General features: G+C 40.2%; 1 protein-coding gene across 1 annotated transcript; it reads left to right on the top strand.

Moving 5' to 3' along the window:
• The first annotated feature begins 1,871 nt into the window (after positions 1-1,871).
• Positions 1,872-18,325, top strand: LOC127639041 (dnaJ homolog subfamily C member 2-like). The gene is made up of 17 exons (XM_052120863.1): positions 1,872-2,139; positions 2,941-3,131; positions 3,221-3,296; positions 3,386-3,484; positions 3,606-3,747; positions 3,839-3,919; positions 6,566-6,631; positions 6,947-7,038; positions 7,122-7,243; positions 14,387-14,536; positions 14,621-14,709; positions 14,973-15,042; positions 16,084-16,265; positions 16,353-16,453; positions 16,541-16,651; positions 17,520-17,680; positions 18,179-18,325. Exons 1-17 carry the CDS (start codon positions 2,085-2,087, stop codon positions 18,245-18,247), a joined length of 1,857 nt encoding a protein of 618 aa, XP_051976823.1. The 5' UTR covers positions 1,872-2,084; the 3' UTR covers positions 18,248-18,325.
• The last annotated feature ends 389 nt before the right edge of the window (positions 18,326-18,714 follow it).

Here is an 18,714-nt window from a genome sequence, read left to right as displayed (position 1 = left end):
GCACTGGCATGCCGCTTGTTTACATAGAAAATAGCGTTCCAAAGATGGCCGCCGAGTGACCGGCTAAAAATATATTTTTGGTTCAGGTAACAGTGCCACACTTGCAGAGCACTAACAGCTTGTCACACACTATTATGCACATATTATACACCTTATTTATGATATCAATTCATAATAAATATAATCACATTATCTAAAAATGTTTTAGTGGCTGTTTCTCTCATATCTTTACCGCTAATAATTCACCATGGCAACCACAGTCGCGTCTATATATATATATATTTTTATTATTATTATTATTATTTATTTATTTTTTATTTTACTTTTAAAATAATATAAAAACAGAGTTACATGGGTATACATCATAAATATATAAAATAATAATAATAGTAACAATTAATTACACTTAGTGCACGTACAGTAAACAAACACGATTGTATTACTTTCATAATTTTATGTTTTGATATTCTTTTCTGGTGTACTGTATGATGATCTCAATTTTACATTAAGTAAATTAAGTAAAGGCACTTTATCCAGTCCATTTAACCTTGTGTAGCCTATAGAGCTTCTATAGGAATAATAAAAAATATAAAGTATGAAACGGATAATTGTTTAAAGATTAAAGGCATTTTGGCGGGAACTGCTGTTACCATGGTGAGGTTTCCTACCAGTGTTATGGACCAACTGGGGATCATGTTAATTGGGGATGTCACGTGGATAATTTTACTTGCCTTTTCAGCAAATTTGTTTATTGTGAATTGTCAAGTAGCAAAGAAAAGATGTTTTGCACATTATAAAAAATGTTGGTATCATTATTATTATTATTATTAAAGAGTGTTTTCATCGATGTCTGTTCTACTGTATTTGACACAGTTTAAGAGCGATTTTAACCATTTCACAGAGTAACATGGTTGCCCATGTTAAGGTGGGACATCAGTTTGAATGGCTTCCGGTATGGTGTAATGATGGCTATAGAATGGTTCATTCAGGGATAACAACCATCTCCCACAATGAAGTATCCTGGTGGAGGATACAGCGCTTCACTGTATATCCTGGTGTTCTTCAGGACTCTGGTGTCATGGACAGAACCAGAATACCCAACGAAGATGTTCAGGAACCTGCCTTTTCCATCGCATACTGCCTACATCTGTATGGATGGGAACAGCTTCCCGTTTATGTAGTCCTGGCCACTTGGTCCAGAGGGGGTCTTAATACAGACATGGTATCCATCTGTGGCTCCCACACACATTGAAAAGACTGGCCTATTGGCTAGATGTTCGAACCCATGGCCAACTTCATCGAGCATTGAGTGGGAAACTTAACAGTCTGTTGCCATAGAGATGCAATTTAGTTGGTTCCTGTGTGAACAAGCCTGCACACTGAGCCTACAAGCACCTGAAATGCCTGAGGCACAGTCCACATTTATCAAGACTGTAATGTGGTATCCCCAGCCATGTGTGCCAGCATAGGGCAGGATGCTTCTTAAGGTCTCCAAAGAGACCCGACTTAGCCTGTAGTCCACCATAAGGTTTTGCTCACCATTACAGTATTTTTGTAGCACTGGAACAGTAGCATTAATTTGGGTGCAGACTGATGCAGATTAACTTTCAACGTGTAATGTAAATTTTATTTATTTATTTATTAATTAGTTCAGATGAAGAAACTTTTTTTTCAAGCACTGGGTACAAAGTAACAGTAACAAAGGCAGAAATGTCAAGAACAACATCCCTTAAGTGAAGCGAGATAATAAAGCTGCTCAGTTTGACTTCAGAAATCGGCGCACAGCAGTGACGCGTGAGTGTGCGACACGTGCTATTGCTTTTGATTTCTCCGTCCTCGTTTATTAATATGGTGGAGCTAGGAAACGAGGATGCACAGTTTAGCAAATGAGAAGCACCCCGGGATAATGTTGTAGTGGAACCACTTTCACTCGCGCTTTAGCACATCGGATGGATTTGAGTGTAACACGGAGTTGTCCAGCTGTGTGGGGCCCATGTGGATCTAGCAGATCTGATATAATTACTCTAAATCAGTCCGATCTCTCATGCTGATGCGAGCTGTCTTGGTCATCTGAACTAGTTAAGATGCTGACGGAGGCGATAGAAGGGCAGATGACTGTGGTGTGTTCCGCCGTTGCCGGTAAGTGTGACTGTAATAATGATATAATGAATTTGTGTCTGTGAGATGCACACACACACACACACACACACACACACACACTCTCTCTCTCTCTCTCTCTCTCTCTCTCTCTCATCAGCGTGTGTCTCATAGTGTTTAGTCATATGCAACAACTGAATTTGATATTAAGAAATCAATGGCTTGACACTTTAGTTTAGAAGAATGAATTAATTTGTATAATCAATTTTCTGGTCATTTGACTGACAGACTAATTTAAAGGATTGGTTAAAAAGTCTCTCATCATTTACTCACCCTCATGCCATCCCAGATGTGTATGACTTTCTTCGGCAGTGCACCTGATGCATTTTAAAATAATATTTCAGCTCTGTAGGTCCATGCAATGAAAGTGAATTGGAACCAGAACTTTGAAGCGCCAAAAAGCACATAAATGCAGCATAAATACTTAATTTATACGGCTCATACCTGTCTTCTGAAGTGATCCATTTTTATGGGTGAGAACAGACCAAAATATAACTCCTATTTCACTGTACATCTTGCCATTGCAGTCTCTTGACACAATCATGATTTCAAGCTCGGTTAAACCTCCTAGTGCCATCCAGCGCTCTGTGCATGCGTCAAGCACGAAGTAATCGAGTTTGAAATCACGATCGTGGCTAGAGACTGCAATGGCAAGATGCACAGTGAAACGGAAGTTATAATTTGGTCCGTTTTCCAAATTATAACATTATAGCTTCAAAGTTCACTTGCTCTGTATGCACCTACAGAGCTGAGACATTCTTATATGTTTGTCTCTCTCTTAAGCCTCAGTCCCGGTTCAGATTGAGCCGGTGGGCCGCTGGTTTGAAGCGTTTCTGAAGCGCAGGAGTAGAAATGTTTCGGCCGCCTTTCAGGAGCTGGAGGAAGAGGAGGAGCTGTCTGAGGAGGAGGAGGGTGAGGAGCTTCAGCTGGAGGAGTATCCCATGCTCAAGACACTGGACCCAAAAGACTGGAAGGTGCGTAGGAGAAACGTTTCTGCGTCTGATCTTGAATGCCTCTCTGGATGAACTGACTTCATGTGATTTTTTTGTCTTTGATTCTACAGAACCAAGATCACTATGCTGTGCTAGGTCTGGCCCACGTCAGGTACAAGGCAACGCAGAAACAGATCAAATCTGCTCGTAAGTTTGTTGCCTGATCTCTCTGCTTTGCTCGTTTAACTGGCATATAACAGTGAGGGATGAGACAAGATATTTGGTGTTCTCCACAGATAAAGCTATGGTCCTCAAACATCACCCAGACAAACGGAAAGCAGCGGGCGAACAGATTGTGGAGGGGGACAACGATTATTTCACTTGTATAACAAAAGGTTTGGACTTCAGTTCTGTTTATATATAGATATATATGTTTGTCTATTAGCTCTACACTGTGTCTGGTCATAATCCACATCATTAATGATGCTTTGTCATTTTGTTTCTGTCGTATTGCAGCAATAGAGATTCTGTCCGATCCCGTGAAGCGAAGAGCGTTTGACAGCGTTGATCCCACTTTTGACAACGCAGTCCCCTCCAAGGCAGAAGGCAAAGAAAACTTCTTTGATGTTTTTGCTGCAGTTTTTGAGAGGAATGCCAGGTAAATGCCCAACACTTGTGATTTACATAATTATAAATGGAAATATTTTCTGCGTAACAAAGTCATCCTGCAACCAATCTCCCTCAACCAGGTGGTCTGTTAAAAAACACAGCCCAAGTCTGGGAACCATGGAGTCGTCTTTTGAGGACGTTGATAGTTTCTATTCCTTTTGGTGAGTGAAAACTGTTTATGCATTTTGAACAATGAGGACCGCAAAGACCGGGCCCTATTTTTGATGCATGATTCGTGCATGGCCATGACGTTTTGGTATTTTCGTGCAAGCATGCGCTAAGTCTAGGCGCAAGTAGGTTTGACGAAATTGCACCAGCAAAGCGCTAATGGGCTGGGTCAAGTGCTATTTAATTCTGAGGTTCTTCTCCGGTTATTGCACATCTGCGTCCTATATAATCTAGCACATTCATAGTTGTTAGTGTAAGTGGACTGTATGCAATGAAATAGAAGAGTAGAAATATGGACTTGCATTCTTTTGTGCATTAACTGCGTCCTTTGTAATATGACATCGACACTCTCTTTTCATACGCGTGGAGAATGTGGACTTGAATGTAGGCTCCGTTAAATGATAGATAATGTAAGTATTATTAATCGAATTGATCCACTGTGACTTCTTTAACATATAATTCGCCCACAGTTAGCGCAAACACTCCTAGCCATTGCCACTTGCGCTGGCACATAAATTGCACTTGGTATACGCATTCCCGTCGCACCTAGCGCGGTCACAAAAATAGAGCCAGTTATGTGAGAGCCTGTATAAAATTGTTTAAAAATATATATATATATATATATATATTAGGGCTGTTAATTGAACATGGTAGTGCATATTCAGTGCTATTAATAAAACAAATAACTTGTTAAAGTTAATCATGACCTTGGACCGTAAAAAGGAATGTTCCCTCCATCGGAGCAGTTCAAGCTTGTAGTACCAGCTGTTTTCAGCAGGGGGCAGTAAGCGCAACTTCAGATCAAAAGGCAACGAGCATCTTATAGAAAGAACGAACCACACTTACTGACAGCAGACAGCACAGGATGAGTCTCGATCTTGCGTTCAAACATGACTTTATGGAGCGCAAATCCGAATGCAAGCATCTCAAGACGTATTTGGCTAAGTTATTCAACGTTTAAGTTGACAAACCGGCCTAAAAGCTGGATGTTTATGATGCGACACAACCGAATTGAGACGCTCTCATGCATGTGAGATTGACAAATTCAATAAAAAAATGATTTCTGTGAATTGTCGGCCAGTGATCGGCTTATGTTCAATAATATAGTAATAATCAATATATTGGACGCTAATGCCACATTTTGTTTTGACTTATTTTACTCGTCTACCGCAATAATGTAATGCATTTTATTTTAATTATTTAGTCATTATATATTGAATTATTGTCATTTTTGGGGCTTTTTTTTTAGAACTATTTACAGTGCCTTGCAAAAGTATTCAGACCCCTGATCTATTCTTGAATTACTGAAAGTTCATTGATTGATATTTTATTCTAAAACACTGAAACTCCAAATCTGTTATTGTCAGGTGACATTGGGTTTTTTGATGGGAAATATTTTTATGAAAAAACTGAAATATCTTTCTTGCATAAGTATTCAACCCCCCACACATTAATATTTGGTCGAGCCACCTTTTGCTGCAGTAACTGCTTTAAGTGTTTTGGGGTACAGATGTACCAGCTTTGCACAGTGATGAAGTGATTTTGGCCCGTTCTTCTCGGCAGATTTGCTCCAGGTTGTTCAGGTGACGCTTGTGGACTGCAATTGTCAAATAGTGCCAAAGATTCTCAATAGGATTGAGATCAGGACTTTGACTGGGCCACTGTAGGACATTTATCTGTTTGTTCTTGAGCCACTCCAATGTTACTTTGGTCTTGTGCTTGGGATCATTGTCCTGCTCCATCCATTCTTCCTTCAGTTCTAATGAGATGCCCATACTGATGAGAAGCATCCCCACCACATGGTGCTGCACCACCATACCTCACTGTAGGGACGGCATAGCCACAAAACCTTCTCCCACATCGCAGTTGGGTCACTCGCATGCTTTCGGATGGTACTTTTTGAGTAACGGCTTCTTTCATGCCACCCTCCCATACAGGCCAGCGTTATGCTCTTGATATGGTCGACTGGTGCATCATTACTCACTCCCAGCCACTGAACTCTGCAGATCCTTCAAAGTGATTGTCGGCCTCTCTGTGGCTTCTCTCACAAGTCTCCTTTTGTTAGAGCGCTGAGTTTTTAGGCCTTTTCTTGGCCGTGTCTGGGTGGTGTCTTGCAGCTTCCACTTCCTGATTATTGATGCATCTGTGCTCACTGGGATATCCAAACAGTTGGATATTATGTTGTACCCGTTCTCTAATCTATGCACATTTATGACTTTATCTGGAACTTCTGTGGAATGCTCTTTAGTCTTCATTTTCCTTCAGATTCACAGCCTGACCAATGATCCTTCAACAATGGGGTTTTATCCAGAAAATGTGCAACTTATATGATTCACAGGTGGATGCCAACGGTGAAGTAATGGTGTCCTTCATCTGTGTAACCTTGCAGCTTCCACAGCACAGGGGGTGAATACTTATGCAAGCAAGATTTTTCACCTAAATGAAATTTCATTGCACCATTTGTAATTCAGTAATGTGAGATAATTGGTCGGGGGTCTGAATACTTTTGCAAGGCACTGTAAATGATCGATTAATTCGATGGCATATAATGCGATTAATTCAATTTAATATTTGAATAGATTGACAGCCCTGATACAGTATATGCATAAACTGTTTCATCATTTATTGTCTTCCTGAAGGTACAACTTTGACTCTTGGAGAGAATTTTCATATTTAGATGAAGAGGAAAAGGAAAAAGCTGAATGGTAAATAATGTTTGGATTTATTACAATGTAATCGAGTGAATCTGGGTGAATATTAACTGTCTGGGTCATATTTCACCTCAATGTCATTTGTGTCAAGAATCCTAATTTTTAAGGACATATTATTAATTATATATATATATATATTTGCATTATTGATAGAAGAATTTGGTTGAACATGCTTCAAATTCAGATTCACCCATTATTGGTTAAATTCTACTTGACTTGTATCTAACATTCATAGGCTGTGTAGATCATTTTGCACTTTGCTGTATTTCGATCTCAATGTGCTGTTTTTGTTTCTCATGCGGGAACCAGTCGAGATGAGCGAAGATGGATTGAGAAACAGAACCGAGCGTCTCGAGCGCAGAGGAAGAAAGAAGAGATGAACAGAATACGAACGCTTGTCGGTGAGAATCGAGTCAGACGTCAGTGTGTGTAACCGCTTAAATAACTCATCAGAACTTACTGTGTGTGTGTGTGTGTATTACAGACACCGCCTACAACTGCGACCCCCGAATAAAGAAGTTTAAAGAGGAGGAGAAAGCCAGGAAAGAGTCCGAAAAGAAGGCCAAAGCAGAGGCGAAGAAACGCGAGCATGAGGAAAAGGAACGGGTAAGAATAATAAAACACTTTCTGTGATGCGCTGACAACTTGTAGTTGGTGGAAAATTAAGAGATAAGCCAGCTGAAGTAGCTGATGCACACAATAATTATTTCATTGATTCAGTAGAAAATATCTTCAAGTGTTTTTCTTCTGAATATAAGAACACTCCTTGTCAAGTCGAACAAACAGAGCAAGCTTTCAACATAGAATATATTACTGAGGCAGATGTAGTGAGAGTGATTAGATCTCTTAGGCCATCTCGAGCGAAAGATGTCATTGGAATGATCACTGTTATGTTGAAAGAGCTCTCTGAATTATTAGTATACCCAATTACGAAAATTGTTAACCTTTCAATTGCTCAGGGATTGTTCCCAAATGTGTGGAAGTTGGCTGCAGTTTTTCTTGTGTTCAAAGGAGGTGATCGTTTGTCCATCTGTAACTATAGACCTATTAGTATCCTGCCGGTGGTTTCCAAGGTGGCCGAAAAACTTGTCTCAGAACAAATGATACATCATTTAAATACCAGTTCCTACTCTTTACATCCACATCAATTTGGCTTCCGTATTAATCCAGGGCTCCAGACTAACTTTTCCACTGGTTGCACTGGTGCTACCAACTTTCTCAGTTGGTCGCACCAGCATATGATTTGGTTGCACCTTTTTTTTTTCTGCTACATGCCATGGGATTAATCAATGCATGCTGATGAATAGTGGTCTTAATCTGCATACCCTAGTTTTGCACTGATGTAAAAAGACTGACAGTGACACAAGACCTCATGTTAGCAAAATGTTTTAATCTTTTAACTATCAAATCAAAAAAACTATTATAAAAACATTTATGTTTTTTAATGTTTGATATATAATTTTACTGTCTTCACAGCTGTCACACACACTTTGTCACCTTGGTTGTGAATAAATGTCAACCTTAGTAACACATTGCAATTGAATTCAGAGGGGCCAGCTCTTATAGTTGGGCCTCCTGGTCCTCTTTCCTTGGGAGAACCACAGCCTAACATCCTGACTGGCATCATAATCCATCAGCTCTGGCCCCTCAACACTAATTCAAGACTAGCAAAGGCTTTCTTGGTTGCAGCATAAATACCTGTAATATATTATAGAAAAACAACATGTAATATTTGGTAATTATCATTGCCAAATTTCAGGATTTTCATAGATTTTGGACAGTAATTTTAATCTGTAATTTTAAGCATTTTACATTTTAATTATATTCTATCTGTCTGTCTGTCTGTTCTATCTGACTGTCTGTCTGTTCTATCTGTCTGTCTGTTCTATCTGACTGTCTGTCTGTTCTATCTGACTGTCTGTCTGTTCTATCTGTCTGTTCTATCTGACTGTCTGTCTGTTCTATCTGTCTGTCTGTTCTATCTGACTGTCTGTCTGTTCTATCTGACTGTCTGTCTGTTCTATCTGTCTGTCTGTCTGTTCTATCTGTCTGTCTGTTCTATCTGACTGTCTGTCTGTTCTATCTGTCTGTCTGTTCTATCTGACTGTCTGTCTGTTCTATCTGTCTGTCTGTCTGTCTGTTCTATCTGTCTGTCTGTCTGTTCTATCTGTCTGTCTGTTCTATCTGTCTGTTATCATCATCTTTCTATCTTTTAAAAATCATTAAACATTCAAATGTATGCATTCAATTTTAAAAGATTAGACTATTATAATACACTGATACAGATTTTTCGTTATCAAAGTTTATAGTTGTAATAAAAAAGAAATCTCACACTCCTTACCTTCTGCATGGGCGTGTTGAACGTCAATATAACCAATTAGGATATTGGTAGGTCTTCCATTATCAATGACACGGGCATAGACAATCTCACATTCTTTGTTGTTGGAGATGTCTGTATCTCCATCAATCATAAATGATAAATAGTGGGCGGAGAATTTTTTCAGCCATCTTTTTTCGCAGATTGTCTGCTATCACTCCTATAAATTGGGCACAGGCCATGTCGTTGGCATAAGTGGGATTAACATTCAACCCGTTCTTTTTCATCAGTATAATTTCTGATTTGAATTTTGTGAACGGGAGTTCCTTTTTGCTGTTATAAGCAGTGTTAAATTTTATAATCATTTCCTTTTCCTCTGTCGAGCGATTACTCTCATCTAACCACTGAAAAGACGTAGGAAGGGGCTCGGTGTTTCGTGAGACACACCGGTCCCTACAGGTTTTATGTTTTTTGCTTTCATTGTGCAGTTTAATAGACTCAATCTTAAATTGCGTAGACCCTGTAACAAATTTAGAATGACCTGCAATGGATGGGCCACACTGTTTACAGTACAAACAATGCATGGCATTAGCCTCGTATCGCAACCACGGGTACTGTCTAAGCCAGCGTTTCTCAACGGGGGCGGTACCGCCCCCTAGGGGGCGTTTGGACAGTGTTGGGGGGGCGGTGTGAACGAGGCAGCAGAGAGGGGGGAGCTCAGGCACAAATGGAGGGCGTTACTCAGAGGTACTCAACAGGCGGCCTGCGCAAAAATCTTTTCAGCTCTTCTCCTTAGCCTATGTCTTCGTCTTGCTCGGATTTCTGCTGCCACTTCACCAGGAGGATATGCCAGGAGAGCCGCTTCCTAAGTTACACATGCTTTTAAGAGGCGGAGACTTTTCAGCGCAAAATAGAGGCGCGCTTTCACCGGCTTTTTCTGTACATAACGCGGAATACATAATTAGGCATAATTAGGCAGTTTACGCTTCCCCTCCCATCTATTTATGTGACACTCCCACTTTCCCTTGTCCATCCCATGAATGCATATGCATGACACAGCGCATTTTGCCATTTTCAATTGCGACAGGCAATCTGCGCTTTCATCTCGGTGCGTCACGTTCGTACATACCTCGCCATGGTTTTATGCGCACTTTGCGAAACAAATACGCCTGAAGTGGGCGCAAAAGCGTTAGTACATCTGGCCCTGAGAATTTTAATTGTAATGTGATGATCGGGTGTGGATATCTAATCTGAGAAAATCATTGGTGATGGTGAGTTTGTTTTTAACAGCTGATTCGGGTGACGTTAGAGCTGATCCGCGCATCTCTACTCTGCAATGTGTAATTGGCTGATGGGAATAATAAAGTCATAATCGTCTTTGTTCGTCATTTGAAATCAAATGACCGTTTGTAGGCTATTCAAATTTGAAGCCTAGTATATATTGCCTAATTGAGTGCGCGAACGACCGCTGCTTGTTCATTGGCCATTTAGGTTAGTTACGTTATTGTTCACGTGATTGGTTCATCTTAAAAAAAATTGTGTGAGCCTGAATTTGTTTGAATTTCTAAATACATTTGAAATACCTTTCAAACAATCCATGTGTTTTTGCATTTTTTTTCCAAACACAGTATTACTCAACTTGAGGCTTTTACATGTAGTTTAAATACAATAAGAAACTTATGTTTCAGTTTTTTGTTTTTTTTTACCAAAAACTCAGGCTTCAGGTATCAGTGTTGCAATTGTTTGGCTGTAATAGTATTTCTGAAGTGTTTTCGTTTTTTTTAGGGGGGGGGGGCGTTAAGAGGATCATGAAGAGGTCAGGGGGGCGTTTGTTCAAAAAAGGTTGAGAACCACTGGTCTAAGCCATTGCTGCTGGAAGTTGTGCCTTTTCTTTTTCCTCTGCTCACTCGGTTCCTCCCTGTCCGCACCTGTGCTCTCGTCATCAGTTGTGTCTGTGTGCTGGCTCATTGGCTGGTCCTTTCCACCAGCATCCTTGACTTCCACACTTTCTTTTTTAAAGTATTCAGCAATTGACCTTTTCATTTTAATTCGTGAATTCGGAATTGGCGCGTTTCACCATCAGTGTGCAATGCGCGTGACGTGTGCGTTGTTTATAAATAAAGTGCACGTTTCTTGCGGAAGAACACTGTAGCCGGAGCTACTTCTCTCCGTTAATGTCTATGGCGAGTCACGCAGGCACTGGGCAGCATCGCAGCCAAGCCGAGCCCGGGATAAAATAGTCAGAATATAAACACATATTATAGGCGTACCGTAGTGATTCAGGATAAGTCAAAAACACGATTTGGAAAACGGATTCATGATGTACTCGTTCATTTTGAATAAGTTACCGACTGCAGCAGCTGCTGGTGATACAACGGTGTTCTGTTGCGCGAGCGTCCACTCGCACAAATGCGACCACATAACATTTGAACTCGCACATTCTCATAAAATGGTCGCACAGTCTGGAACCCTGATTTAATCATTCAACAGAAACAGCCAATTGCTATTTCATTGACGAAGTCAAGTCACAGTTGGATTGAGGAGGGGTTGTTGGTGCTGTTTTCATAGATTTAAAAAAAAGCATTTGACACTATTAATCATGGAGTTTTTTATCGAAGTTGAAAACTTTTAATTTTGATACAGGCACTATTAAATGGGTTGAATCTTATTTAACACATCGGACTCAGTTCATTAGAGTTAGGAATAAACAATCAAGTGTAATTTCCTTATCTGCAGGTCTCCCACAGGGATCTATTTTGGGTCCACTTTTATTTTCATTGTATGTAAATGACTTGCCAAATGTTTGTCCTAATGTCAATACCCAAATGTATGCAGATGACACAGTAATCTTTGTACATGCTAACAGTGCAGCTCAAGCTGCTGATCTGCTATCAAAATCAATGCAAAAGATCACAGAATGGTTAAATCATAATTTTGTTCAACTGAATGTATCCAAAACTGTATGTATGTTTAAGTAAATCTAAAAGCCGCTGTGTAGAACCTGATATAGTCGTAGCAGGGGAGAGACTACAAGTCGTCTCAGAGTTTAAATATCTTGGAGTTTACATAGATAACAATCTTACTTTTAAATTACATATTAAGAAGGTTTGTAATCACATTAAGCACAACCTGGCAAATTTTAGATATGTCCATAGCTGCATGTCAAAAAGGGCCGCTATGATGTTCATGCACTCCATGATTTTATCTCATATCACCTATTGTTTGACAACCTGGTCACAAGCTAGCAACACTTCTCTTAAACCATTACTATCCCTATATAAGAAAACTCTTAAAGTACTCGATAGGAAATCCATATATTATCATCATTGTCATGTTTTAAAAAAATATAATTTATTGAATTTCGAAAACTTGATTATATATGCAGATATCTGTCTTGTGTACAAAATTCAGCATGGACTGGCTCCTCCTGCACAGCACCAAATGCTCTCAGATCTACAAGGAGTGCAGCAAGAGGTGACTGCATTGTCCCGTTTAGGAAGAGTGCGATTGGTCAAACAGCTTTTTCAGTAAGGGCTGCTCGTGAATGGAATCACATTCCCATTCAAATTAGGAATTTTAAATCGTACGTTTCTTTTAAACATAACTTAAAGAAATGGTTAATAGATAGTCAGGACTGTTTACATTACACTTGACATGAAATCTTACTGCTGCACTGTCTTCCTTGTCCTGCCTTTTTGTTTGTTTGTTTGTTTGCTTGTTTGTGCCTCTTGTGCTATGCCAATGTGGTTGGTTGGCTCATTGTGTTCTTTTGTGTTTAGATAGTTGAAACCTTTGTTGTTAATTATTGTCCCAGTTATATTGTTTTTTTGTTTTTTTTAAGATGTGACATATCAAGATCTGTCCAGGGACAGCAGATGTAAAATAGCCTATTGGCTAATTCTGGCACACTGTACATTTAATTATGTATCATTAGTGTGCATTGTCCCTGTTAAATAAACCTTAAAAAAAAAAAAATTCTGCAAAAATGTGGATTTAAGACCATTTACCATGAAACCCTTAATAGCCAAAAATAGCATATTAAAATAGGTTTATACATGGAACATAGTGAGTGATGGCCCATATAATCCTGGTTATATTATATTGTTCAATTCAAATGAGACATACGCAAAGTTGTAGAACACTTGTACAATATACACTGAAAATACACATTTTGGGGCAGAGATTGGGAATCGGTGGGCGTTCGATTTTAAAATGGCCAATTATCAACTGATAATGGGCTTAGCCTATATATAACATAAATGTAAATACTTTCTGGTAGACAGAAATATGGGCTTGGCCAATTAATCGGCCCATAAGCATGTGCTAGCGCTGCCTTTTTGTGAATTCCAAAATCTCTTGAGTTTTATAAATATTGCATATTTTCTGTTTTCAAATGCATATCTCATCGCTTAAAGTTAAATTGTATTACATCATATATATTTTATATATATGTATGTGGAGACTGGACATCGGCAACCCTTTACTTACTATGTAAAGGAGAAGCCATACATCATCACTGTCCAGAAGTGCTGCCGACTTCTCTGGACTCGCTCTCATCTTAGATGGAAAGTAAAACAGTGGAACTGTGTTTTTTGGTCTGTAGAGACATTTCAACACTTTTTTGAAAAATGCACCGTTGTGTTTTCCGGGCCAAAGAGGGAAACGGCCATCCAAGCTGTTATCAGCATCTGGTCCAAAAGCCAGTGTCTGTATGGGCCAGGGGTGCATCAGTGCCCATTGCATGGGTAACTCACATCTGTGTGGGCACCATTAATGCAGACAGATATGGACAAACTTTGTTGCAAAATTCCACTTTTTATACTTGGTAAATCTGTGTCTTCAGTGCCTAAATGCTTAAGTGTTATTAGAAGAAATGGTGAGGTTTCACCGTGGTAAACGTTCGACTTCTCAAATTGTTTTGGAGCGTGTTGCAATCATCTGATGTGAAATTACTGCACATAAAAACACTGAAATTCACAAGGTAAAACCTCATATAATGTGTAGTTGTGCAATACAGAACGTAGGTGTGGCCAGAAGCATGCAAAAAGTTTGCGCTTAAATTGTAAGAGTCCACGGATACATAAATCATTTAATATTTATGCTGCAAAAATAACATAATTAAGCATTAAAACCTCTGTGTTGCCTATTATCGCCACCTAGAGGTGATGTTGAAATATACACATAGCACTTAAATAGGCAAGTCATATATCAAATGAAAGCTCTCATTCTCAGGAATGTGATTGGTCACTTTATTTTATTGCCCGAAGTAGCCACAAACTTTGTGTCTGCTCTCACCTTAGGTTGTTTTCTTCCAAATTAGACATTCTTTACTTGTCTGTGAGGTTGCTTGGGTAATCTGTGGTTTGCTCAGGTTTTATTGTGTATATCACAGTTGTGTATGTTTGAGTCTAGCAGTATCTGTGTGTTTGTAGGCACGAGAGGCCGAGGCGGCGGTGGCACGTTTGGCGAGGGAGAAAGAAGAGGAGGCGGCCCGACAGGTGGCACAGCAGGCGAAGAAAGAGAAAGACGCTCAGAAAAAGGCCATCAAAAAAGAACGACAGAAACTCAGGACTACGTGCAAGGCAGGAAAACCTCCCCGTATGTCTCTCAAATATTCAGTGAATTGTTGTGATCAGTTTAACTTTATCGGTCTCTGTTTCTCTCAGACCCAGAATTACTTCACAGATAATGAAGCCGACAACATCAGAATGATGCAAGAGGTGGAGAAACTCTGTGATCGGCTAGAACTGACCAGGTAACAGATTTCTGCTGTGATTATTGCTCAAACTGTGTGTGTATATATGTCAGTAAAAGAAGAAATAAAAATCAACCCTTGGGACATGAGTGTTCCCAAAGTTGAAGAAACGCCCATATGCTGTTTATTAAAGACATTTATTGGATTTTTGTTCTTGGGAGATTGTTTCCGTAAAAAAAATGTATGTGCAATTTATTCAACCATAAGATGTGGTATGTGTGAGGATGCTTGGAGAAATGTTGACATTTTGTTTTATTTGTCAGTTTACAGACACTGAATGAAGCTTTGACTTCTGGGAATAAAGAACAGAGTAAAGCAGCTCTGGAGAAACAGGTGAGCAGAACATGAAAACTGACCCCATTTATTTGACTTTTCTTCATCAACATTTCTGGTCTTAAAGGGACAGTTCACACAAACGTGAAAATTCTCTCATCATTTACTCACCCTCATGCCATCCCAGATGTGTGTGACTCTCTTTCTTCAGCAGAACACATTTGAAGAAAAATAGCAAATACATACAATGCGAGTGGATGGTGATCAGACCTTTTTGAAGCCCCAAAATCACAGAGTCAGCATAAACGTCATCCATACGACTCCAGTAGTTAAATGATTGTCTTCTGAAGTGATATGATCACTTGTGGTGTAAAAAAGATCAATATTGAATTACTTTTTAACTATAAACCGTCACTTCCAGTCAACAGCCGTATGCGTGTTTACGAGGGCTGAGTTCACACACTCACTTGTGAACATGCCAACACGCTTACATCACACGTGCATACTTAAAAGTACTTAAATAGAGGGGGCCTGGGTAGCTCAAAGACGCTTACTATCACCCCTGGAGTTCGCTAGTTTTAATCCAGAGTGACTCCAGCCAGGTCTCCTTAGCAACCAAATTTGCCTGGTTGCTAGGGAGGGTAGAGTCACATGGGGTAACCTCCTCGTGGTCGCTATAATGTGGTTCTCGCTCTCGGTGGGGCGTGTGGCGAGTTGTGCACGGATGCCGCGGAGAATAGCGTGAAACCTCCACATGCGCTATGTCTCCACGGTAACGCGCTCAAGCCACGTGATAAGATACGCGGATTGATGGTCTCAGACGCGGAGGCAACTGAGATTCGTCCTCCGCTGCCTGGATTGAGGCGAGTCACTACGCCACCATGAGGACACAGAGCGCATTGGGAATTGGGCGTTACAAATTGGATGAAAAAGGGGATGAACCATTTAATGTGAGCGATTCGTTGTTGCACAACAGAAGTAAAATGTGTAAATAAAAACAAATCTCCTAGTCTGTATTAAACATGCATCTGGATGTTCCTCCACAAGTGTCCCAACTGTGTGTGTGTGTGTGTGTGTGTGTGTGTGTGTGTGTGTGTGCAGGTGCAGGACGTGAATGTTCAGATACAGAAGGAGAAGCAGGCGGAGATTCAAGCACAGCAGGCCGTTCGTACCGCCGAACACACCGGCGGAGGGGGCGGAGTCAATAACAGAGGCTGGAACGAAGAAGATCTTCAACTGCTCATCAAAGCTGTGAACCTGTTTCCCGCCGGAACTAACGCCAGGTGAGTCTCCACGGAAACCGCATGTCTCATCACAGAACATACAAGGTTTCTCGGCACTCGTGACTGAGGCGTGTTGTGATCTGACAGGTGGGAGGTGATCGCCAACTACATGAATCAGCACTCCAACAGCGGCGTGAAGAGAACGGCCAAAGACGTGATCAATAAAGCGAAAACACTGCAGAAACTCGGTGGGTAACAAATTCGTTTTTCAGAGCGTTTCAGAGGCGGCTTGAGCGAACACATGCTTTATTTGCTGAAATCTCTTGTTGTTTCAGATCCTAACCAGAAAGACGAGATTAACCGAAAGGCCTTTGAGAAGTTTAAGAAGGAGCATTCAGTCGTTCCTCCAACTGTTGACAACGCTGTGCCATCAGAACGCTTTGATGGTAAGCCACATATGAATACTAGCGTACTATAGTGCCTATCAAAAAATCTATTATGCAATGATAAATGTCACATAAACCTATTCTGCATATGACGTGCAATACTGTAAAATATTTAGCTTTTATTGTTGATGCATTATTTTATTCCTCATTTAAAGTAACAGTAACGTTTAAAATCATGTACACACACAAGACATGTAATGTAATCACATCAGTAGCTTATGAGATCATATGAACAGTTGAATAGTACTTGCTTTATCTTGATAACCCACCCTATTATTTGACGCTTAAGCTCGTGAAATAACTATCCAGTGGAACATTAACAATACTTACTGAAGCACCTTCGATAGAGTTGCATGTTATGACAATATATCACTTTAACCCTTAAATGCATGATTGTTTTGTTAAACATTATTGCGACCCTGCATGTGTAAATCATATATGGATCTACAAAAATGCCCAGGTAGTCAAAACATTTAAGACAACTTGTATAATTTCAGTTGTACAATAGCTAAATCATACTGTTCATGTGTTACACTTGCTATAGTTTACTTCCTCGTCAAATAGCAATGTTAAAGGTGCACCAAGTATGTTTTTGTGAGGCTGCACGGTCACAGTCCAGCATGCAACAACACGTCAAAATATGTATGCATCAAATCCAATAATGTCCATATTATGAGATTGATAATCCCATTTCAGTGTAAAAATGGCCGTACAATCAAATAGTCAAGAAAGAGAGATGTTAAAAATGACTGTTTATCACTTGCATTCATTTGTCACTCTGCATAGTATTATTATTATAGTTAAATGCCATTCTGAACTCCACTACAAAACATGTTGTACATCATGTTAACTTCCCCAATCCATCTAGCCGTAGGTGCCGATTCAAACTCCACCGCCTGGACCACAGAGGAGCAGAAACTTCTAGAACAGGCTCTGAAGACCTACCCAGTGAACACACCAGAGCGATGGGAGAAAATATCTGACGCTGTGCCCGGACGCTCCAAGAAAGACTGCATGAAGAGATACAAAGTGAGTGGCTCGGTTTAATAATGTTCTGCATGATTGGGGGTATCTCCGTGAGTATTGACGCCGACTATCATACATGGAGTCACGAGTTCGAATCCAGGACGTGCTGAGTGACTCCAGCCAGGTCTCCTAAGCAACCAAATTGGCCCGGTTGCTAGGGCGAGTTCACATGGGGTAACCTCCTCGTGGTCGCTATAATATGGCACATGGTGAGTTGTGAGTGGATGCTGCGGAGAATAGTGTGAAGCCTCCACAGGCACTACGTCTCCTCGGTAACGCACTCAAGCCACATAAGATGCACGGATTGGCGGTCTCTGAGGCAACTGAGACTCATCCTCCGCCACCACGAGGATATATTTTGTTTAGTCCTCCCAAATCTTATTTGTTCACGTCCTTGGAGACCTTTTGTAAAAGCACCGAAAATTAATTTAGCGTGTTGTTTAACACGTAAAAAAACAGATCACAGTTTATAATTTTTTTTTCTATTTCATGTGTCTGCAGGAACTGGTGGAGATGATAAAGGCGAAAAAAGCTGCCCAGGAACAAGTTGCTGCTAAAATCAAAAAATGACGTAATGCTGGGACAGAAAATATAACTCGATCTTTTAACTTTATTGTGTTCTTATTTTATAATAAAAAAGCACGTCATTTGAAATACTCTTGGCAGTCTACTGCTTCAGTTCTCTATATTGTCTTAACCAAAACATGCAGTTATAGTCCGGGAGCTGCTCAATCAGTCAGAATAATTATCCCATTATCATTCATCTTTTATAGTAGTTTAGCATATTGTAAAATGCAAGTACTGACCAGCTATAGCTGGAGCTTTATTATAGATGTATTTCATACACACATCCTTGATGGTCGTTGCATCAATGGCTTGAAGGAGAGGGGGAGATTTTTAGAAACTGGCGAATGTAAATCAGATGGCATGTCAAAGGTCAGTGTGGTTTACTCACATCTATTCTGGCCTCTAGCTCATGTAGTGGAATTCTGCGGCCACAGCATCTGCCGTCTGATGTCTTCACAGATGGGTGTAGA

This window comes from Xyrauchen texanus, chromosome 47, assembly GCF_025860055.1.
Source record: "Xyrauchen texanus isolate HMW12.3.18 chromosome 47, RBS_HiC_50CHRs, whole genome shotgun sequence".
NCBI classification, from domain to species: domain Eukaryota; kingdom Metazoa; phylum Chordata; class Actinopteri; order Cypriniformes; family Catostomidae; genus Xyrauchen; species Xyrauchen texanus.
The sequence above is the reverse complement of the archived record's forward strand: the minus strand, read 5'-3'. Positions and strand labels throughout refer to the sequence as shown.

Bases quoted from the DNA above. Each gene is read 5' to 3' on its own strand.
- LOC127639041 (XM_052120863.1), top strand. From the start codon at position 2,085: ATGCTGACGGAGGCGATAGAAGGGCAGATGACTGTGGTGTGTTCCGCC. The intron at 14,537-14,620 runs GCAGGAAAACCT...TGTTTCTCTCAG, and splicing joins AACTCAGGACTACGTGCAAG to ACCCAGAATTACTTCACAGA. The intron at 16,266-16,352 runs GTGAGTCTCCAC...GTGATCTGACAG, and splicing joins CCCGCCGGAACTAACGCCAG to GTGGGAGGTGATCGCCAACT.